Genomic DNA, 24,720 nt, shown 5'->3' with positions numbered 1-24,720 from the left:
ATGGACGTAGGAAGAAGACACTTAATTTACTGAAGTTCTCACTTTACCAATGGTGGTAGATTTTCAACTATGGTGGCCTAGCAATATCTCAGTTGAAAAAGCCTGCTCACACCTCTCACTTCCCCATCATCTTCTGGAGCCTTACATTGTTACTAGTAACTTGAAATGAAATGACACAGGAGTGTTATAGACAAGTCTAAAAGACTGGGTATATCAAAGGTGCCCTGTGAGAGCTGAGTGACAAAGAACATTGTCACAATATGACAAGTCCAGCAGCTTTTACAATAATGGCAAACAAATTTGAGTGGCAACGAGTCAGGCGATGTAGACCTTTCTGAAGCCCACTCTCAGCTGCCTTACATCCCCCATTGGAGGAGCCAATTTGCCTGCAATCAGTTGTTATTTGCAAATCAATGAAGCTGAACAAAATGCTTTATTGATCTCGGATTTAGTCATATTTATAAAAGTGCTGCCTTTGTGCAGAAATTTCCAAGTGACATACAGTATTTTCAAGACAAATACACCTGGTTTGGGGGCTGGACTGTCAAAGATGTACTGATGTATGGCTGCACTTAAATCAGGCAGGATAGGCAAAGTCACAAATCTTGAAACTGACACTGTTTATTTCAGCTAATGAATTGAGCATCCACAGGCTCATTCAATTATTTAGTTTTATTGAAAATATCAACTCACCACCTGCTAAGGAATAAATTTCCCGCTCCTCTCTGCAGGTAAAGTAATCTGTATTTACTCCATTTGGAAAAAAAAATATATTAAAGCTTTGTATTCAAAAAGCATCTTGGTTATTATATAACGAGTATTCATTTTATAAGGTTCACCTATTTATTTGCCATCAGAACTGTCAGGACCAGGCCAAGGGGATGCCCACATAACACCTGGCTGCAGCAAATAGATAGTCATTTCCAGAGGGTAGGACGGGACCATGTGTCTGCTTGGGGAGTTGTCAACCAGAATCCAGAGCTGTTTCATTGTGTGGTGGGTGCTGCAATGTGCTGTACCAATGCATGCTCCCCAACCTAACCTGACCTGACCTGATCTGAGAGCTGTCTGTGCTCCAACTGTACTTGTAAGGTCAGAAAACCGAAACGTCAACTAAACTAATCATATTATTTTTTTAATCTGTCCTTAAAAGGTAGAAATTTTTAATCTCTTTGACAAAATTTATCCACTAAAGGATAATGGGCTGCCATATTTATACAGGTAGGACCATGGTATCACTGGTTGTGGCAATCAGAAGTATGTGACAATGAAAGATGCAAATAGTTTGGAAAAGAACCCTATAATGAGTAGAAAAAATGAAAAAAAGAAGCAGATACATTAACCACAACAATCATTCACATATATATCTTGTCCAAAATTGTCTAAAATATACCCAGTGTGAGATCCAACCTGTGACCGATATCATCAAGTAATTACATAGGTAGGTCAACTGTTTTGAAAGTGTTCTAAACTCACATTATTTTGGACAAAAACAATTGTATAGGTTTCAATAGTCATGGATCTAAAACCATTCCTAATGCCGAAATAGCAATATTTGGAGTAATACCAACTGGAATAAAAGAAAAATAATTTGTAACTGCTTGAATGAAGACTCATTTGGCTCAATTGGAAAAATTATAGTCAGACATCTATAACTCAGTGGGAAAGGGATTTTCTGTATTATCTGAAACTGGATCTGACTTCAGCCCTTCTTCCACTACCGCTTTGCCTGTGACTTTAAAATGGTACTTGGGTATAGGACAGAAGAATCAGCTTCCCTGGCTGAGTTTCTGTCAGCCTACATCTCTGCTAGCTTGCAGTTTTCGCATTTAGAAAGAATGTTGTTAGGGAATTCTCTTATAAAATAACAGCTAAGATCACTGATGTAATAGTTCCAATGTACATCTTTTATTACAGCATCTAAGTATCAACAGCCTACAGAATACTTCAGAATATATAATTAATGTGTAAAGGCGCTAGGATAATTTACATAGCTGTAAAATACGCTTTTGGCACCAATCAAAACAAAAAGAATAGTGTAGCCCATCTTACGCCTGATGTTTTACATAGGTAGAAAGGCACCAAAATATCTGGGGAGATTAAGAATTTGGCACAATATTTTTTCATTGAATGCGAACTGCTTCCCATAGTAATTGGCCTGCATTTTATTTTATTTTTTCAGGATGGACAAAATTTGCTCGTTTGACGCGGGCCTTGACCAACAGCCGAAGTGTTTTGCAGCAGCTAACGCCAATGAACAAAGCTGATGTGAGCCACAAGCACTCAAGGCTGGCAGAGGTTAGTATCTGATATTCCTTCCAATGTACCCATTTGACACTCAGTAACTGAAAACTTTGGAAATTAAAACAAACAGCAGGAGGCCAAAGAGAATTTATATACTGTCCAAAAAAACAAAACAAAACAGAAAGGTGACTGTTTCTGCCCCCTACCATTTATAGAGCAGCTCTGCTTGCCTGTGGTACCTTCTCAGGTTGATGACTACTTGAGCATCTCATGTCAGGACTGCCTCAGTAAAAAAAAAGGGTAATGAAATAACTTAAAGCAGCAAATTAACATTTACATCACGCTGACTTATGTACAGTAAATTCCCTGGTGCTCACTAATTAATTGATAAGCCCTAATTACAGCCCCTCTTGGCTATTGTGAAAGTTCTTTATATCTTTATTTTCTGCTTTCTCTGTCTGTGAGTTCCCTGCCGTGACCTTTTCTGGATGTTTATTTTGGAATGTTTAACGGATAGTCTATTGTTAGTGTCAGACTTCTTCTGCCTGTTTCTGTTTAGTGGTGCTCAGGTGGTACTTTTCTGATTTTGCTTCCCTATGAAATGGATTCTCTGTGCATACTTTGTCTAGTTCAGTAGACAAATGGTGAATTTGAATGGTGTATTAAGCCCCACTGCCTTAAACTCTGGAAGTGGGGTATGCATTTTGCTCGTCAAACGTTTCTGAAGTTTTCATTTTCTACTCATTACAGTGAGCACATTTTCATGGTAGTACAGCTTCATCATTTGCAAGTTAGGTTATTTAGGTGTGTAAGAGACACTTTTTTTAAAGGAAAATGCAGAGTACTCATAATAAAACTATTAAAATATGTCTTTTATAAGCTAATCTAATTGTAGACCAACTCTACTACCAGTAAGACCTCATTATAATGATGAAGTAAATTCTAGGTGTGGAGTGTGTTTGAGAATATTGAAGATCCATATTGAAAATTAATTATGGTAATGGAGGATTCATGATCAATATTTAGGACAATCAGAAGAAATGGTCTACAGAAAGGCAAAATGTAAAGGAACAAGATTCAGAATGAGCTATGCTATTAACTGAAACCAACACATTAACCAAAACACAAACTCAAAATTTAGAATCAAGTCATAACCATAGTAAGCCCTAATGAACTCTTCATTTTTAAAATGCTCTGTGTTATGATCAAATCCCAGGCGTAAAGACTATAACCATTGCATTTCTCCTAAAGTACACTCAACTAATGAATAATTAATATTTGTTAAGAAAGTACCCAAAACAGCCATTAGGAACAAATAAACAAGAGAGAGCATAATTAACCAACTAAAAAAGCCAAGCGACTAAAAAAAAGTAAAAAAAAAAAAAGGAACAAACAAAACACCTCAAACCTAAACTTGAATAAACAGAAGACAAACTGAAAAAACATAATGAGGAAGCAAGTTAAATTAATTCTTTAGTTTAGGCTAGACCTAAAGCATTTACAGACATCCATCCATTATCCAACCCGCTATATCCTAACTATAGGGTCATAGGGGTCTGCTGGAGCCAGTCCCAGCCAACACAGGGTGCAAGGCAGGAAACAAACCTTGGGCAGGGTGCCAGCCCACCGCAGAGTACACACACACACCAAGCACACACTAAGGACAATACAGGATCACCAATGCACCTAACCTGCATGTCTTTGGACTGTGGGAGGAAACTGGAGCACCCGGAGGAAACCCACGCAGACACGGGGAGAACATGCAAAGTCCACACAGGGAGGACCCGGGAAGTGAACCAGGTCTCCTAACTGCAAGGCAGCAGTGCCACCGTGCTGCCCTACTATATACAGTATATATATTGATATATTGTGATAATAAGACACAAAAGACGTCATAAAGATTTGGGGCAGCCACCCGTATATTGTGTTTCCCGGCTGCAAAAGTTTTAAGTTTTTTAAGCACGATGTGCATAGAACTGAGTCCACAACAGAACTAACTATAGTAACTACCACTGCCCCACCGTGCTGCCCTCATTTACAGACATTAAAGTCTAAATCAGAAAGTAACCATAAATCCAAATTATAATAAAATCAAAACTATGAACTTCACCTGATTCGAAAAGAAACTAACAATGAATTCCCTAAATCTGAAAGGGATAACCAGAATGAAATACAATAAATGTACAAAACCAAAATGAAAAATATCAAAGCTCTGGATTATTTTAAAATTTAGAATGAGAATGGCTTTTAAAAGAGTACAGGCAGGCAATAGTAAAGAAAGGCAAAGAGCCAGCACATGGCACAGTGAGGAGCTGTACCAGGCAGGGGTCTTATAGAGTTTTCTCAGATTAATTGTGGCACCCGAGACTCCAAAATGAGGATGAAGCCTCACCCCTTAAGAACCACAACACATCTGGGAATAAAGGACTGGGGAAAAAATAAAAAAGAGTGCAAACAGGACAATAGTAAGGAAAAAACAAAAGATACCAATGCAGCCTTGACACTCTACATGAGACTAGGCTGTTCCTTATTTTAATCCAAAGTCTGGATACCTGCCCAAGTGTGTTGCTATCTTTTATATTTTCAGCATGATAATACAGTATTACATGCTATGTTGTATTAGCTCATAGTTAAAACTGAGAAAAATAGAAAGGCTTGCATATTGTGTTGGCGAAAGGTTATGATAGGGTGCAACATCAAGAGGTCTTGAAATACATCAGGGAGGAAATTCTACAGAGAAGTATGTGAGGATTGTGCAGGATATATATGAAGGAGTGACGACTCGGGTTAAAAGCAGTATTAGGGTTACAGGCAAGATTCCAGTGAGAATAGGTCTGCATTGGGGATCTTCCTTAAGCCCTTATTCCGTTGATATGGTTATGGTTCTGTTGACTCATGGAATAAACAACCAATCCCACTGGTAAATGCTTTTTGCACCAGAAAGAAGGAAGTTGAAAGAAAGTTAGAAGAACTGAGAAGGGCTTTGGAAGATAGATTATTGAAGCTAAATACAAGTTGGCGCAGGGAAATGGGAAATTTTCAATTGAAGTTCTATGCACGAATAAACATATTACAAAATGCATTTAATGATGAAATGTATTGGACGGGATATGCAATTAATGATGGTAATCAATATTCATTCAATATTCATCTTATGTTTTAAAGAAAACATCATGAAGGTGTTGTCCATTTCTCTGTACACATTCTGACAGCCTGTTGTGTAAATTCTGCATTGCTCGACGTAACATGTCAAGAGGAATGCCAGCGATTTCCTCTTCAGTCCTCCTTTTTAGTTCAGTAATGGTTGTAGGACGTGAGCGGTACATTTAGTTTTTAAGATGTCCACACAGAAAAAAATCACAAACAGTGAGATCTGGGGATCTCGGAGGCCATGGAATGTCACCGTTCCGTGAAATGACGTGCCTTCCAACCAATTGTCGAATAGCTCCCATCGATTGTTAGGCAGTATGCGAAGTGGCTCCACCTGGGGACTTCCTTTTGAAGGCTGAACCCATTTCTTTGATGTTATGCACCCATGTTGTAATTGCATGACCAGACATGACATGATCATGATATTCTAACTCAGAATAATGCTGAAATTCCCTTTGTGCAGCAGTCACACTATTGCTAATCTTATAAAAGGCTTTCAAAGCGAACTCTCGTTGCGCACCACTCCACTGCTCTATTATAACTAATGGCAAGGGGTTCTAAACGAGGTCGCATTGGTCCCAAACAACTGACAATGCCCCAGGGTTGCCAACTCCTAGTTCCAAAAAATCATTGATGTTTCATTATGATCAGGATTCAGAAGTTAGCCGGCAGGGAGAACTACTGAAAAGAGTGGATAAGTTTAATTATCTCAGATCAATGGTAGCGCAAGATGGAAAATTGAATGCAGAGGTAATACAGAGAGTAAAGTGTGGATGGAACAATTGGAAGAAGGTATCAGAAATATTGTGCAATTAAAGAATTAAGTAGAGGTTTAAAGGTGAGATTTTTAAGACAATGGTAGGGCCAGCAATGTTGTATGGAGCTGAGACAAGGGCAGTAAAAGGAGCACAGGAGAAGAAGATGAATGTGGAAGAGATGAGACTGTTGAGGTGGTTGTGTGGAGTTGCAAATAAATACAAAATAAGAAATTAGACAATCAGAGGTACAACAAATATAAGAGAGATATCTTAAAGGGTGCAGGAAAGCAAGCTGAAGTGGTATGGACATGATGAGGAGAGACAATAAAAATGTAGACAAAAGAGTGATGGGAATGGATGCATAGGAGAAGAGACAATGAGGGATTGGATGGATAGAGTAAAGGAAGACTTGAAGGAAATGTGTCTGACTGGGGAGGAGGTGCAGGACGGAACAGTATGAAGACCGTTGATTAGTCACATCTACCCCACACAGAAGTAGGAAAAAATGAAGGTAAAGAAGAAGAAAAAGAGTGGTTAAAATGGTAGAACCCATCAACAAAAGGGCTAAAGATTTGACTAAAAATTAATAACAACACAAATAAAAATAGTAATATTTAAAAAATGTAGCACTGAATATTTTTTGAAAATGATCCTTTTTTAGAAAGTAAATGAAGTGATAATGTAGTTTACCATTTTGTATGGATTCAGTCACCCATTATTACTTCATTTATCTGTGCACACTCTCACCGATGTATTCACCCATTATTTCTTCACCAGTAACGGCACACTGCACGATAACATGCAGTGAATACACTTGACTTGAGCATTCCTAGTTTTCATCCTCTTTATCTGTACGCATTCGTTTGCTCAGAAGTTGATGCGCTTGCTGCTTCCTGAGCAGCTCTTCTTTTCTCCACCCTAGCGGCCCGCTTCTTCTCTTTTTTCGTCTGCATCTTTTCGCGTTAAAACTGATTAAGTCAATGTTTCTGTTGCAATTACTTAGTACGTTTTCTTTCATTTTTCACTTAAGCTGGCACTTAAATCTTCAGTCTGCCTCAAGAATGATTTAACATATGCAGAGGTAGCGGCAGTGGTGTAGCTGCGGGGGGCAAGGGGGAGACATCTGTCCCCGGGCGCAGCATCCAGGGGGCGCCGAATTGATGTTCCCCATTGCATTTTGGCAAACAGGAGGGGGCGCGAAATCTTCAGTTGTCCCCGGGCGCTGGAAACCCTAGCTACGCCTCTGGGTAGGGGAAGTGACGGCGAAGGTGGTAGGTATGCTGAGAGTTGATTCTACAATAAAATAAAATAAAAATAAAAAGAGTAATAATTCCAAAACTCTTTGCTTTTAATATAAAACTGTTGTGCAGAGTTTCAGTGTAGTATATGTGTACCAAATTTCAGGTTACAGGTTATTTGATTTTTGACCTTCATCTTCCTGGGTTGACCTTTGACCTTGGAGGTCAATCATCACCCCCAAAAGCGGATAGTAGACATGACGTAGAATATGTGTACCAAATTTCAGGTCAATAGGTCAAACAGTTTGCGAGCTACAGGTGATTTAAAATCCTGGATAGACAAACGGACAGCCACGGTAGCGTATTATACTGTATAAGAAGATATTGCCACTCGTCCTTTTTACCAATTGATCAGTTTTATTTGCTAACAAAAACAGCATGTACTATCACAAAATATTCTCTAAATCAGTCAATGAAGCAGACAATCAATCCTTTTCTTTTAACAGATGTTTAACAGTTTTCACTATTAGGTGTGCTATAGAGCTTTATGTTTCATTCACTCACCACCATTACCACATGCTCTCCATCCTTTCTGCTGTCATTCATATCAGTTTGATCACTTCACATGTTTAGAGAGGGTTGATGATGTCATTGATGTAAATTATTCATTATTATTTTGTACCAGAAAAGTGAAAGCTTACTGTGATACATCAGTGGTGTTGCTTAAAGGTTATTTCCCCAAAATACATCAAAATAGTACACCGACATCACTGTGGTAGTATATAATTTGAGATGTAGCCAACTAGAAACTGGTACGAGGGGGGACCCAAAAATAACTGGAATTTTGTTGTTGTTAGGTTGGTACTTGTAGTACGTGGTTGGGCCGCTAGGGCGATCTAGTTACACTCCTCACAAGTCAGTCTGCCAAGTGCCATCAGTCTGGAAGGTTGTGCTTGTGTTCAGTGAATTTTTTGTAAAAGTAGGTTGCGCAACAGTGTGAAAAGGAAATGCCCTGATTTGTGGGAGTCGGGCGATTGGTTCTTTCATCATGACAATTTTTGGCAAGAAACGGTATGACAACCCTGAACCACCCACCCTACTCACCAGATTTAGCTCCGTGTGATTTCTTTTTGTTCCCTCGGATGAAAAAAGACTTGAAAGGAAGGCGTTTTGCTGACGTCGAAGAGGTAAAACAAGAAACGACCAGAGCATTAATGGGCATTACTTCAGACGAATTTAAAAAATGTTTCGAACAATGGAACAAACAGTTAGATAAGTGTATTTCCACCAATGGAGAGTACTTTGAAGGAGACTAATTGTAGTTTGTACAGAAAATTAAATTAAACACATTTTAAAAATATTTCCGGTTATTTTTGGGTCCCCCCTCGTATATAACTCATCCAAGAATTCACACTTTGACAAACTAGACTAGTTTTGTTACACAGGTTATGTGGTGACCCATCACAAACATATCCACTACCAAATTTGGAGAAATAACCATAGCTTGAGAAACACTGATGTATACAAATCAATAATGCTTACTGTACAGAACAATACTGCAAAAGAAAATACAAAGTAATAGAATGGGACAGACTGCAAAAATCAGTGTAGCACGTTTAAGAGTAGCAGACCAAGTTCATAGCGTACAGTGAGGTGGTGACAGAGTAATCAAGATGAGCAGCAGGGACTGCAGATGAAGGCACAGCAATTAAAAAGCCAGAGAGAAAAGGTCAGTCTTATGCATGAAATTAAGTGCTCGTCTATGCATGTAATCATTCATTCATCCATTCACAGAGGTTTTAATCCATCCATCTATCCAGCTATGCAATTTCCTTTCATTCACGTCCCATGTTACTGATCTGTTAGATCAGTGGTTTAGTCAGAAAGAAATTTTATGACCTCAAACAATTATTATTATGATTATTATGACAGGGCGGCACGGTGGCCCAGTGGTTAGCGCTGCTGCCTCGCAGTTAGGAGACCCGAGTTCACTTCCCGGGTCCTCCCTCCGTGGAGTTTGCATGTTCTCCCCGTGTCTGCGTGGGTTTCCTCCTAGTGCTCTGGTTTCCTCCCACAGTCCAAAGTCATGCAGGTTAGGTGCATTGGCGATTCTAAATTATCCCTAGTGTGTGCTTGGTATGTGTGGGTGTGTGTGCGCCCTGCCTGGGGTTTGTTTCCTGCCTTGTGCCCTGTGTTGGCTGGGATTGGCTCCAGCAGACCCCGTGACCCTGTAGTTAGGATATAGCGGGTTGGATAATGGATGGATGGATTATTATTACAACTGCAAGCATTGTTTCCTAGCATTGCCCAGATATTATTTTTTAATTACTTTACTGAGTAAAAAACTGAGTAAGAGACATGCAGGTGCCCATGAAAGAACCTTTTTTAACCAGAGATGTCTGGGCTGAACATGTAGACAACAGGCAGCTGCAGCTCTTTGAAATGGAATGATGGTGTGAACTGTATTATAAGTGTTCTTCTGGTGTGACTGTCATTCAATCAAATAAAATTCAAGTTAGCCTCTGACTTTGTACAAAACTTGAAGATATCAGAATCACAGAGCCACACCTTTCACTGCATTGAGATGCCATATAGCGTATATTCTAAACTTGATCATCCCTGAGTTACAGTACCTATATAAAGCATTTTCTTCTTGGAAGTTTTCACATTTTACTGTTACACAACATTGAATCCTAGTGAATTTAATCTGACTTTTTTGGCACTGATCAACAGAAAATGACGCTTTAATGTCTTTAAGTGAAAACAGATCTCTGTAAAGTGGTCTAAATTAATTACAAATATAAGACAAAATAATTGATCACTTAAGTATTCCTCCCCCTTCAAGTCAGTACTTATTCGGTGCACCTTTGGCAGCCATGACAGTCAGTGTGCACGGGTGTCAATTAGCGTTAGACAATCTGCACACTGCAGTTTTTCTCCACTCTTCTTTGTGATTCAGCATTGTATTACAATAAAATGTGAAAACCTCCAAGGGGTGAATACTTTATATAGGCACCATTTCTTTCACTTTTCAAAAAAATATATACAGCAGTTTGTGAGTGATGTCAGTACAAACACACATAGAGTTAAGTCAGTTTTACTTACAGTATGTAGAGTTAACTGTGTTTCTCACATTTGCCTTCAGGATGAGATTATGAGATTTGACTTGGTTGTGGGGTTTTGACTGCTGGTTAGCCGAGTCAGTCTTCATGTACCATAGAGTAAGGCTGATATACTTAACCATGGGGGTCGATATACTTAACGCTACGCGATGTGTGGCTAGAGGATGCGGCTGCTATGCAAGCAGTGTATGGTCTATACTTGCGCACATATGAGGATCCACCAGGTGGCAGTGTAAAAAATCATCACGGTAATCAAACAATGTCCCATTTCGTAGTGTTGTGAGCTAAGGGAAGAAAGATGTTAAAGATGAAAATTCTTTTCACTCTGATGCTGTTGAGAAGATAAAGAAAAAGACAGCAACAGCGATGCAGAAGATGGTATGTTAGACCTTTAAATGTATCACCTCATTGCGATGTGAAATATGAAACGCTTATGTGAGCTGCCTATGTGAGAAATAGATGAAAAAAAGCACAATGAATACATTAGCATGTCAGCATTTAAGTTTGATGATTTGCTTCACTACATCGAACTATTCATCAAACATTGAAGCAAGCAGATTTATTCTGTTCGAGCTGCATTGTTGCTTGCCATCACATGTTGATTGTAAAAAATGATGCTGACATCATGTACCAAAACTTGAACATACACGTCACCCATATTTTTGCTGGTACTGTGAGTTGCTGGTACTGCAACTCATGCATATGTCACATTAATTTCTGATGACTCAGATTGGAATGCTGGAACACATGGCAGCCATGATGTATGCGTGTACGTGCTCTGAGAATGATGTATAAACTGGCCACTACAGAGCTGGGCTGGCTGCAAAGGTAATATAATAGTACTAGGGGGCTTCGCCCCCTGCTTGTTTCGCTCGCCAACCCCTAGTGTTGGGTAACCCGAAATACATCGATGTATGTATGAGATATATTGGAGTGTAAAGGTGTAGATGACGAACAAAGGAAGTAAAGAACCCAGCATGGCACATTAGAAAGATATATTGGAATATTTCTTTATACACAACATTTGTAGTAAAGATGGTGTGTTGTCCTTGAATGAGTTCTCCTTGGTATGGAGTATTTATAACTTTAACTGTAATGTCAGATGAACGCCGAACTCTTGAGAAGGCTACATAAAGTTGTTGGTTCCATCAGGACGTAAATGCAGGACAATATCGCGGTCAAATGGAGGCTCACCATCTTTACTTTGAAAGACAATTGCAACTTCATTAACGATGGGAAGATTGTATCATCTTGGATCGTGTTCTTTGTCCTATATTAACACTAAAGCAATTGTAGTTGGCGCTACAGCTTCTGCATCTGCTTTTGTATTGGCCTCCCTTTCAACCTCATGTAGCATCTTTATAGACTTAGCTAATGGGTGATTGTTTATGACTTCAGCGACGTTTCTCATTATCAGCTCTGTGCATTGCTTGTTTTCAGGAAGGTTCATTCATTGATAGATTGCGTCATCTGGATGTAACACGTAGATTTGTGCATATTTGCGTTCGTGATGTGGTTCAGGGTGCACTGTTCCAATCTGATGTAATATTTGTCCACACACGCAAAAGCAGTATGGGCCATTGCCAGCTGGTGGCCAGATATTTACCCCGGTAGATGCAAAAGCAAATTAACTATTGTAGGATCTAATGCAGTCCATAATGCCTGCTTTGCAGACGCGCGTTGTAGGCGCCTGCGTTCATTGATTTTATCTAGGCGGGCTCGTTTTTGTAACTCCGTCAGTTGTGGTCTTTCATTTTGAACCCGTGCCTGCTTTGCTTCCGCAGTTTCAGATGCGCGTTGTAGGCGTCTATGTTCATTGTATTTGTCCATGCGGGCTCGCTTTTGTAGCTCCGTTAGTCGAGCTGTTTGGTTTTGGAGCCGAGACAGTTTTGCTTCCGCGGTTTCAGACGCGTGTTGTAGGCGCCTACGTATCCATGCGGGCTCGATTTTGTAGCTCCGTCAGAGGTTCATTCGTTGATAGATTGCATCATCTGGATCTAACACGTAGATTGGTGCATATTTGCGTTCGTGATGTTGTTCAGGGTGCACTTTTCCAATCCGATGTAATATTTGTCCACATATGCGAAAGCAGTATAGGCCATTGCCAGCTAGTGGCCAGATATTTACCCCGGTAGATGCAAAAGCAAATGAACTATTGTAGGATCTAATGCAGTCCATAATGCCTGCTTTGCAGACGCACGTTGTAGGTGTCCATTAGTTGAGCTGGATCGTTTTGGAGCCGTGACCGTGACTCCATTAGTTATCCGTTGTCTACCATTAGTAATATGGATAATTGCACTTACTGTTAATACGGAGCGTTTTCTGTGGTTGTACTGTTAATAATGCATCACTGTAATGTGATCCACATATGCTATATGGTTTGGACGTGTGAGGATGCCGTACATCTAATACGGAGAGTTCGTTTATTCTTATTACCCGGACCATGCTGTGTAGTGTGGACGTTTAGTTCAGAAGAGCGTTGTAGGCGCCTGTGCCTTTCGTACTTTCTAGCGCCTTCAGTACTATCTTTGTGGACCTTTGCGGATTCCGTAGTGTCTTCTGTTTGACTCTGGGGTGCAGTGCAGAACCCTCTTTTCTGTGTGGTTGTGTCGTTAGTCGTTAGCTATGGGCGCGTTGTTGCTTCATGTCTTATTTACGTTAGTTGAGCTGTTTCGTTTTTGAGCCGTGACTCCTTTGTTCGCGGTGGATCAGACTTCGCTTGCGGTTTATGAGACGCGTGCTGTAGGCGCCTGGCAGAGCATTAAAAAGGAGGAAACCCAGCATCTGGTGATGTCCATGAGTTCAAGAGTTCAGGCTGTCATTGCCAGCAAAAGGTTTTCAACCAAGTATTAGAAATGAACATTTTATTTCCAGTTCTTTTAATTTGTCCAATTACTTTTGAGCCCCTGAAATGAAGGGACTGTGTTAAAAAAACGCTTTAGTTGCCTCACATTTTAATGCAATCGTTTTGTTCACCCCACTGAATTAAAGCTGAAAGTCTGCACTTCAACTGCATCTTAGTTGTTTCATTTAAAATTCATTGTGGTAATGTACAGAGCCAAAATTAGAAAAATATTGTCTCTGTCCTAATATTTATGGACCTAACTGTAACTGACTGTTTCAGAACCTTAGGACTTGTGAATGTACTGGTGTGAGTGTCAATGATTTTATACCGTTTGCATGAGGTAGGAGTGAGAAAAGCAGCAGTGCAGGATGCCTGAGGTTTTTAATTATCCTGTTTACTGGACAGCAGGGAGTTCAAATCTGGTAATATTCTGTGCCGCCTTCACCACCCTCTGCAGTGCTTTATGTTCTTTAGTTGAGCAGGGGCTGTACCTGGGGATTCACTGAGCACCTGTAGAGTTGTCTGAGGAAGTAGAAGTGCTGGTGAGATTTTTTGCCAAGAAATTAAATGAGTTGTACCCACTTCAGTTAACCAGTTATAGTTACTCCAAGAAACTTATAACTGCTTACTCTTTTAGCAGATAGAAGTGTGGTCTGCCTTCTACTCCCTGAAGGTTATGACCAATTGCTTGGTTTTGCTGACATTAAGGGTGAGATTCTTGCCCTGTCACCACTATGTCTCAAAGTAGGCTTCTTTCCATAAGATATTCCAATATTCAACTCCTGAGGGTGATACTATGTCTTAATTAGCTTTGGAAATGCTTAAGTTAAAATGAAGTTGAATGCTCACCATTACACTTTCATTACAACCTTTGTGATTCTGATTATTTGTTGCAGGATTACACTGCAGTATTTCCTGCCACTTGCTCTCACCCTGAGCTGCCCCTTTCATCCATCTGGTGGGCAAGGACAGAATTAAATATCAAACTTACAGTGAGAAGTACCTCAGTGCTAAATTTAAAGTCGGTGGAACTGCATAAAGACCAAACGAACGGAAATTGTACTTGAAAGCCAATGACTATACATCAAAAATATTCAAAGTTGACTTTCCCCATCAAACAGCAAGATAAAATAATATGAAGCCATGTTCATAGTGTAATTAGACTGAAGCCACAGCCATTTTTTCTCAAGAGTATTTAGCAACACCCTCAACCCATGTTTCGCATTTCCACTATCCTTCCCCCTACTGTGCTCAAATTTAATCTTTTCTGGAGAGCTGGCACTTCACAGGAATGATGAACCTAAAGGATAATGTAATATTATTGTCACAGATACGGAGGAAAAGATCTTCCATACACACCACATTGTTTTTATTTTTGCAAACCCATGTTCAGCCAAGCACTTGGTATTCTCTCCTTTGCTCACTGAAGTGATTTGGCCTCCGGCTGGCTCATTACCAAAAAGCCAGAGCGCCGTCCGCAGTAGCTTCTTCAATGTCAGCCATTACTGCCTAAATAATAAACCCTCCTCCAATTCTTCCTCACAATTACCTCCATTAACTTTAAACCTGATGAAAAAGACAGATTGGCACTTATCTTGTCAGTTAAAGGAAGATAAGGCATCTTATTTCACCACTGCAGCACAGGGAGCACTGCAGGCTTGCAGAAGGGATGACTTTAATGTCGCAGATGTCATTTGTCACAATTCAAATTTATTTCTACTCATGGTTTACCAATAAAACAGTTACTTCCAAAGGTCGAGACCTGCAGTCGTCTCTAAATTACTCCACTCCAAGAAGTAAATGGAGGCAAGAATGCTGTATTTTAACCAGTATGGGGTGGGGGGGTGCAGGATACACATTTATAGAAAAAGCAGGCAGATGGATTGTGTTACTGAGTGAGCGAGGGGCAACTCTGATCATTGGGGAGTCTGCGGAGGAGAAAGGATTGCTCAGAGCAGTCCCACGGGTAGAAGGAAGGTAAACATCTTATTAAGCAGGCGTCTTGACATCTTGTTACAGAAATACAGAGAGGCAGGGTGAGAGGCTGCTTTGAGCACAATGGGAGTCAAAAACAGTGCCGTACATTCCCACGCAAAACTCTGGAAGCAAGCATTACGAGTCGGCTTCTGACTGCTCAGAATAATGGCCATTAGAGTCTCTTTATTTTTACCCATTTACTAAACTGAATAGTTTGATTTGCATGGCAGCTAATAAAAATTAGATGGCTCATGAGGTAGGATTTGTGAAAGGGACTTGATACTCTAAAGAGAGGTTAATCACTTGCAGTTCATTGAATCAAGATGGGCACATACCCATACAGTGAAAAGTACAGAGAAGGGTTGGCTTAAGTGTGTAGTTCAAAGCAAGCACCCGTAGCAATGAGAGTTGAAAAACAACTGTGCAAACTCCAGAACTCAACTGCAGTATTTTTACTTGAGCCTGCTTACTCCATTACAGAACCAGGTGGGCTTGAAGCCTGTCCCATCTTTATTGATTACCATGCAGAACAGACAGGCACTCTATTGAATGGCACACTTATACACTGCCTGGCCAAAAAAAAAGTCGCCACCAGAAAAAAAGGTCACACACCGCCTTTAGCTTTGATTACAGCATGCATTCGCTGTGGCATTGTTTCGATAAGCTTCTGCAATGTCACAAGATTTAGTTCCATCCAGTGCTGCATTAATTTTTCACCAAGATCTTGCATGATGGGTGCATCACTTCATCTGCCTCTCTTCTTACCCTGATGCGCCCATCGCTCTGGAACAGGGTAAATCTGGACTCATCAGACCACATGACCTTCTTCTATTGCTCCAGAGTCCAATCTTTATGCTCCCTAGCAAATTGAAGCCTTTTTTTCCAGTTTGCCTCACTGATTAGTGGTTTTCTTACGGCTACACAGCTGTTCAGTCCCAATCCCTTGAGTTCCCTTCGCATTGTACGTGTGGAAATGCTCTTACTTTCACTATTAAACATAGACCTGATGTCTACTGTTGTTTATCTTCGATTTGATTTCACCAAACGTTTAAGTGATCGCTGATCACGATCATTCAGGATTTTTTTCCGGCCACATTTCTTCCTCAAAGACGATGGGTCCCCACTATCCTTCCAGTTTTTAATAATGCGTTGGACAGTTCTTAACCCAATTTTAGTAGTTTCTGCAATCTCCTTAGATGTTTTCTCTGCTTGATGCATGCCAATAATTTGACCCTTCTTAAACAGACTAACATCTTTTCCACGACCACTAGATGTGTCTTTCAACATGGTTGTTTAAGAAATGAGAAGCAACTCATTGCACTAGTTGGGGTTAAATAACTTGTTGCCAGCTGAAAGATAATCTCCCATGCAGTAATTATCCAATAGGAGGCTCGTACCTATTTGCTTAGTTAAATCCAGGTGGCGACTTTTTTTTTGGCCAGGCAGTGTATATTTACTCACATTCACAAATGCTGGAGACAACAAAAGTGCATCTACTTGGGATCTGGTTAGAAACTAGTGTCACAAAAATGAGACATAGTCACATAAAGGTTTGGGGCAGCCACCCGTATAATTTGTTCTCCTGGATGCAAAGTTGCTTTCTTTTGCAATATAGCACTGATGTGCTCACAACAGAGTCCAAAACAAGACTGAGGGAATATGGAAAAGGAGCAGGCTTTTAAAGTGAAAGACAGGAAGTGAGGTCATAAGGATCAGGCCCATGTTCTTCAACCATTGGTTCGAGCCCGGATGTGACATCACAGGGCCGGAGCCGGTAAGGTCTCCTTAAATTGGCTCGGTCCCGGAAGTGACGTCAAGAGAGCCAGGTGGAATCTCCCGGGAATGGTCTACAGGAAAGGGAGAAAAAGAGTCAGTGCACTCTGCCACATCCCGGCATGCCTCAGAACTGCCTTCAGTCAAACCCTTTAGCAGCCTCACCACGTGCACGTGTGTGAAACATGATAAAAGCAGTTAAAACCAAAAAAGTAATAAAAGTCATTAAAATAGCAAACATAAATAAATGAACTGAGTGGCAGGGTTGTGTCATGGCTCCTAATTGGCCTGTCTGAACTGGGTCAGATGTAATTAGTGTGAGTGTGTCCTAATAAGATCTGGTATGTCATTCAGTGTTGATTTCAGCCTTATGCCTTATGCCAGCTAGCCTTGTAATGGAAACAATGGGCACAGAAGATGAGTAAAGTACTCAAATAAATATAAAGACAAATAAATAAAGCATCATGCAACACTCCTGTGCCCAACCATCGACTTTAGCAAGAAATGATAGATAGATAGATAGATAGATAGATAGATAGATAGATATACTTTATTAATCCCAAGGGGAAATTCACATACTCCAGCAGCAGCATACTGATAAAGAACAATATTAAATTAAAGAGTGATAACAATGCAGGTATAACAGACAGACAATAACTTTATATAATTTTAACGTTTACCCCCCCCCGGGTAGGATTGAAGAGTCGCATACTGTGGGGGAGGAACAATCTCCTCAGTCTGTCAGTGGGGCAGGACATTGACAGCAGTCTGTCGCTGAAGTTGCTCCTCTGTCTTGAGATGACACTGTTCAGTGGATGCAGTGGATTCTCCATAATTGATAGGAGCCTGCTGAGCGCCCTTCGCTCTGCCACAGATGTCAAACTGTCCAGCTCCATGCCAACAATAGAGCTTGCCTTCCTCACCAGTTTGTCCAGGCGTGAGGCGTCCCTCTTCTTTATGCTGCCTCCCCAGCACACCACCGCATAGAAGAGGGCGCTCGCCACAACCGTCTGATAGAACATCTGCAACATTTTATTGCAGATGTTGAAGGACGCCGGCCTTCTAAGGAAGTATAGTCGGCTCTGTCCTTTCTTACACAGAGCATCAGTATTGGCAGTCCAGTCCAATTTATCATCCAGCTGCACTCAGAGGTATTTATAAGTCTGCACCCTCTGCACAAAGTCACCTCTGATGATCACGGGGTCCATGAGGGATCTGGGCCTCCTAAAATCCACCACCAGCTCCTTGGTTTTGCTGGTGTTCAGCTGTAGGTGGTTTGAGTCGCACCATTTAACAAAGTCCTTGATTAGGTTCCTATACTCCTCCTCCCGCCCACTCCTGATGCAGCCCACGATAGCAGTGTTGTCAGCGAATATTTGCACGTGGCAGGACTCAGAGTTGTATTGGAAGTCCAATGTATATAGGCTGAACAGGACCGGAGAAAGTGCAGTCCCATGCGGCGCTCCTGTGCTGCTGACCGCATTGTCAGACCAGCAGTTCCCGAGACGCACATGTCTGTAAGATAGTCCTCGATCCATGCTACTAGGTATGAATCTACTCCCATCTCTGTCAGCTTGTCCCTGAGGAGCAGAGGTTGGATGGTGTTGAAGGCACTAGAGAAGTCCAGAAACATAATTCTGTTTCTGTCAATTCTGTTTTGGTAAAATTACAGGTCTTATTAAGAATATAGAAGGAAATGGGAAGGAAATGGGACAGGTCTGGGGCTTCTAGTGGGATACAACCTGAATTTTCTCCTCAGTGGCTGCTTCAGACATCTCCTGCCACCATTTTAAGAAATAAATCCCAAACAGCGCAAACATGATTCTTGAACTGCCACTATCTACTTCCCAATGCTTAGCTTTATCCATTATTTCACAAACTGATGCTATGTTTTTGAAGTCTCTCCATCCAGTATAAGCACTTGACAAACACTAAGCTCCATTGCTGTGAAAGATCATGTTTTTGCAAATTAATTACTATTTATGTTTTTCAGGTTCTACAACTGGGGTCAGACATTCTTCCACAATACAAGCAAGAGGCTCCCAAGACTCCACCTCATATAATTCTGCACTACTGTGCATTCAAGACAACATGGGACTGGGTCATCCTTATCTTGACTTTCTACACAGCCATCATGGTCCCTTACAATGTGTCTTTCAAAACCAAGCAGAATAATATTGCCTGGTTGGTGCTGGACAGTGTGGTGGATGTTATATTCCTTGTGGACATTGTGCTGAACTTTCACACTACATTTGTTGGCCCAGGTGGGGAAGTGATATCGGACCCCAAGCTCATCAGAATGAACTATTTAAAAACGTGGTTTGTCATCGATCTGCTGTCGTGTTTGCCCTATGACATCATCAATGCCTTTGAGAATGTAGATGAGGTAAGTGGACCGCTGAGGGCGAGCCATGGGGCAGTTATCATCCTGCTGGAAGTTAGTGTGTGGTGCTTACTGAAGAGTGTTCCTTTTGTGTTCCACATATTTTAATTACTTTCTAATGAATTTTGTGCTGTTTATGATTAGTTGGCACAGATATTGTCAACAAGACACAAAAATAATATCATGTATCAAATATGTAACTTTCTTAACATAAAGGTAATATTTATAAAAATCATCTAGGTGTCATTTCTGGGGTTTTTCTACTGGAGGAATTTAATTATGTGGTCATTGTCTTCATTAGAGCCTTGGTTTAGAATTTGACTTTTAGTTATCTTTTTTTCGGGTGCCATTTTCTTTCATGATGGGTAGTGCCATTGTATGGATTCATTCGACATGATGAGGATTCCAGTTGCTATGGGCATGGCCTCTAAGTTCACAATATTGGGAGTCAATTGGTGAAGGTTTAAAAGGGCTTCTCAACATCCAAGATGTCTTCACGACATCCAATCTTTGTATCCAAGATTGGAAAAAAAACTTAGCAACTTGGCAATTCTTTTGATATTTGGTTACTGGTTCTAGAAACTGTCTGCTTTTTAGACTTTATTTTTGATTTTTGTGATTTGGTTCTGAAGACTCTTTTGTTTTCTTTTCCAGTCTTAACTTTTGCTTTGCCCTTGACTCTATTCTTTCTCCTACTCCTTACTCTAAATTTCTTGAATTGTCTGCCTTTTTAAAGTCAGTACTCTTTCAGTATATGAAGTTATTTCTGTACAGCAAAAACTACTGGAGTGACTTTGTTCAAAATCAATATGCGTCTGGCATTTAACAATCCTAATAACTCTGCAAAAAGGTTCATATAGACTGAGTAATGAGTACTTTTTGAGGTTTCATGTCCACAGGCTCACGTCCTGACATACAGATAGAAAAATCCTATCTGACTTCACTCCAAAGTGGTCAAATTGTGTCACCCTAATTTGGGTAGTTCAGTAGAAATGTAATGATTTACTTCATGGAGGAGAAGTACATAATAAACCAGAATAGTTGTTTCAGATATTTTTAATATTAAATGTTAAAATTATAAATATTTTCTATTATAATTTGTCATTTTACACCCTCTGAGGTCCACAGATTGCTAGATCTCTAGTAAAAAATCAAAACTCAAAAATAACATCATATTCATAATCAATGACCTTGAGATAGTCTAAAACAATGCTGTACATGCTTATGTTTAAAAGTTATAAATTTTAACTTTCAGGAAGTGGTTCTTAGAGGGCTAGGACCATTCATAAAAAATCAAATATCAAAAATATTATCATATTATATATACATATATATATATATATATATATATATATATATATATTAGTGGAGAGTGGCCCAGACACAGACAGGCAGACATGCTCATGTCACCCAACACACGTTTATTTATACTACTATTTACAAAGTCCAAGTGCTAAAAACCCTAATCTTCCCCAAAGTCCAGGCCAACCACTCTGCCTCTTCGGACCGCCTCCTTCTCTCTTTCTTGCACCTTGTCCTGTTTCCACCCGACTCCAGCCTCCAGGAAACACTACGGGTGTTCCCTCTCTTCTTCCCCCCAACACTTCCTGGTGTGGCAGAAGTACTGGGGTCCAGGATTCTTCAGGCAGGGGGACGCCCCCTGGCGGTGACCACAGGCCCCTACAGGGTTGGGCTTCCAAGCCCTGTACCCGTGGCCCCCAATACAACCAGGGCGGGCGCCCCCTCGCGGTCTGGAGGAGGAATGAGCCCTCCTCCTGTCTTCCTGGGTGTCCCGGCCAGGCATGAGCCCCATCCGGGTGCCACAATATATATATAATGTGTCGGGTGTCCGGGTCGCATCTACTTATGTTCCGAGAGAGCAGCCATGGGCTCCTCAGTACCTCCCCCGGGATGCTTGGTGGCAGCCTCTCTGGCTGACGATGGTGCCTCAGTTTCCCACAGGGTTCCATGGGAAATGGAGTTCTCCACAACTCTGTGGGGTTCTGGGGTGGCTGCCAGGGGGTGCTGCATGGATCCAGGATCCAACCTGGACAACTCTACAGCCCTGCCCAGAAGTGCAATTAGCAACAGGTGATCAAGCACCTGGAGCACTTCTGGGTGAACTATAAAAAGGACCGGCAACCACCACTGAGGGCCAGAATTGGGAGGAAGAGGACGAGGTTGCCTGGGAGGAGTGGTGGTGCCAGAAGAAGGGTTGTGGTTTATGTTTAACTGTGCTTGGGACTGTGTTGTGACTAGGGGGTTCACAGGGAAGGTGTGCCCTCCAGCTGAAGAAAAATAAAAGTCTTTGGTTGGATTTTACACGTGTCTCTGTGTCAGTCTGTGCCTGGTTGGGTGCTATACTGCATCCAATTCACTATATATATATATATATTACTTAAGATCAATATGCTTCTAACATTTTACAGTGCAATAGTTATGACATTTTTTCATTTTATTAACTGATTCATTTCCAAGTATCCGTGTCCACAGACTCGCATTCTGACACAGGCATTCAAGCCCACACACAGGTGTCACTCCCAAAGTGGATGTCTATGCCTAAAATGTATAAATCCATTGAAAACTCAAAGTTGAAATTTTAAGTCCATTCCAGTACTTCCCCCATATATATACAGTATATACAGTAAATATAGTAGCAGCAATTAAAACTTGCACTCTCCAAGGCATTTTAGTTTTCTCTTGAAAAGTATAACACAATTGTCATATGGGAACAGACAAATTTATAGAATAGGCCTACTAATGACTTATTGTGTTTATAAGAGTTACTTATTAATGCTTTAAAATCACTTTAGTTTTTTTTTGTCTGGCGCCTCCTGACTCCCACATATAATATACCGCTTAACTTGTCTTGATGTCTAAGTTGTGCCAAACATCACATTTTTTGGGGTTTGCCTCTATTTTTGGCCCTCTAGGCCCCAAAAACACAAATTTTTAGGCCATTTGTGAGCCATATTACACTTTTATGATGAAGAGTAACACCAAAAGTGTCTCAGCAAAAATGATCAGAAAGACTTGAAGTTGTGCATGCTACATCAACTGATCCTAGAGGTTCACCCCCTAATGGGGTATGAGTGGTTAAAGTCGCTCCTTTTAACAAAACTTTAAAAAAATGTGGATCAGTAATGTAAGCATGTGGGGTGTCGTTTTATACTATTTCGAGGTTGGAAATCACAAATATGATAATATTTTTGATATCTGATTTTTTATGGATGGTGCTAGCCCTCTAAGAATCACTTCCTGAAAGTTAAAATTTATAACTTTTAAACATAAGCCTGTAGAACATTGTTTTAAACTATTTCAAGGTCATTGATTATGAATATGATATTATTTTTGAGTTTTGATTTTTTACTAGAGATCTAGCCATCTATGGACCTCAGAGGGTGTAAAATGACAAATTATAATAGAAAATATTAATAATTTTAACATTTGATATTTAAAATATATGAAACAACTATTCTAGTTTATTATATACTTCTCTTCCATGAAGTAAATCATTACATTTCTACTGAACTACCCAAATTAGGGTGACTTACGCTAAATCAGACTTTTTATGAACTGGAGTGACATTTTTAAATCTCTAGCTCAATGAGCATTCAGAAGCAATCCAAACAGTGACATTAATATACAAAAATATACACAAAGATGATGATAGTTCTGAATCCTTAAGGGACATTGACAGTGTAATCTGTTTAAATTACAGAAGACAGCAATGGAAAATTCAAAGGAAGTCAAAGAAATGTTATTATGCTTCCACACATTAAATTAATATAAATTAAATACACATCTTATTATACAGGAAATTGATAGAAATAAAGACTGAATTACCCTTTCAATGATAACAAATAATTTTATAGTAATAAACAATGAATGTTTCACTTTTGATATCACTTAGTTAATGTTGTTACATTCTTTTACATATATTTATGTTTACAAAACATAAATAGAGATAAAAAGATTAAAATAATATACATTAAATACACATCTTATTATACAGGAAATTGATAGAAATAAAGACTGAATTACCCTTTCAATGATAACAAATAATATTATAGTAATACTGCGGTGGGCTGGCGCCCTGCCCGGTATTTGTTCCTGCCTTGCGCCCTGTGTTGGCTGGGATTGGCTCCAGCAGACCCCCGTGACCCTGTGTTAGGATATAGCGGGTTGGATAATGGATGGATTATAGTAATAATCAATGAATGTTTCACTTTTGATATCACTTAGTTAATGTTGTTAATGTTGTTGTTTTGCATATAGTTATGTCTACAAAACATAAATAGAGATAAAAAGATAAAAAAGAAAAAAAATATACAAGCAGGATTCAAACCACGATGCCACTGACTTGACATTGGACAGTATAATCTCCACCATGTCTCATCTGATCTCACCATCTCAGATCACTTTTCCTGGTGAGCTTCATGTTGTATAGTATAGTATTTATAGAGTACGGTGGATTCAGAAAGTATTCAGACTCCTTCACTTTCCGTACACCTTATTGTGTTGTAGAGTTAATGTTAAATGGTTACATTTGCCATTTTTGCAAATTAATCTTCACTTAGTAACCCTTAATGACAAAGTGAAAACATGTTTTCATAAAGCTTTGCACATTCATTCAAAACCAAAATTCTACCATATTACTTGTGTTGTGAAGAACTTTGTAGGAAAGGCACTGTAAAATTAACTTGTTGATTGAGTAACTGACTGTTTTATAATTCTTAATCCTGCTCAAGTATCACCTCTGTTAACATTAAAATAGTTATTGCCAAATGTACACACCTGCATTTTTACGGTATAAAATGTACAATTTTATAGATGCTTTTAATTTTACTGTACTATCTGAAGAACTTCTTCCTTACCGGAAAGATGAGCCTTTCACGTCTTACATTAGCAGCTGTCATACATGCACGTCCAAGGATCTCGTCTGGGGCTCATTGCAGGTATGTGATAACAACCGAGGCAAGAGGGGACTCTGCATTATTGGTTTTTTTTCTCCTTCTCTCCCCACAGCCCTGAGAAACTGCCCAGTGAGGGTACTTAGCCATGTCCCTTCTGGTTCGTATATTATAAGAAGTTCAGTTGCTCAGAAGAAAGCGTCTTTTAGAAGCAGAGCAGGCCGCACTGAGCTCCTGTGACTGACCCTAATTCACGACAGCAAAGAGCCAGAGTTACCTTTTGTTGATTTTGCCCAAAAGGGCTGATTATTTGAGCC

At 40.1% G+C, this 24,720-nt stretch overlaps 1 protein-coding gene across 1 annotated transcript in view; it reads left to right on the top strand.

Annotated features, from left to right (window-relative positions):
- kcnh5b (potassium voltage-gated channel, subfamily H (eag-related), member 5b) overlaps window positions 1-24,720 on the top strand; it is a 380,353-nt gene that overhangs the window by 68,424 nt on the left and 287,209 nt on the right. Inside the window, exons 5-6 of the mRNA XM_028821982.2 lie at window positions 2,183-2,298; window positions 19,101-19,493. Of these exons, the coding sequence (XP_028677815.1) occupies window positions 2,183-2,298; window positions 19,101-19,493 (509 nt within the window). The remainder of the gene's footprint in view (window positions 1-2,182; window positions 2,299-19,100; window positions 19,494-24,720) is intronic.

The sequence above is a fragment of the Erpetoichthys calabaricus genome, chromosome 16, assembly GCF_900747795.2.
Source record: "Erpetoichthys calabaricus chromosome 16, fErpCal1.3, whole genome shotgun sequence".
In the NCBI taxonomy this organism is placed as follows: domain Eukaryota; kingdom Metazoa; phylum Chordata; class Cladistia; order Polypteriformes; family Polypteridae; genus Erpetoichthys; species Erpetoichthys calabaricus.
The sequence above is the reverse complement of the archived record's forward strand: the minus strand, read 5'-3'. Positions and strand labels throughout refer to the sequence as shown.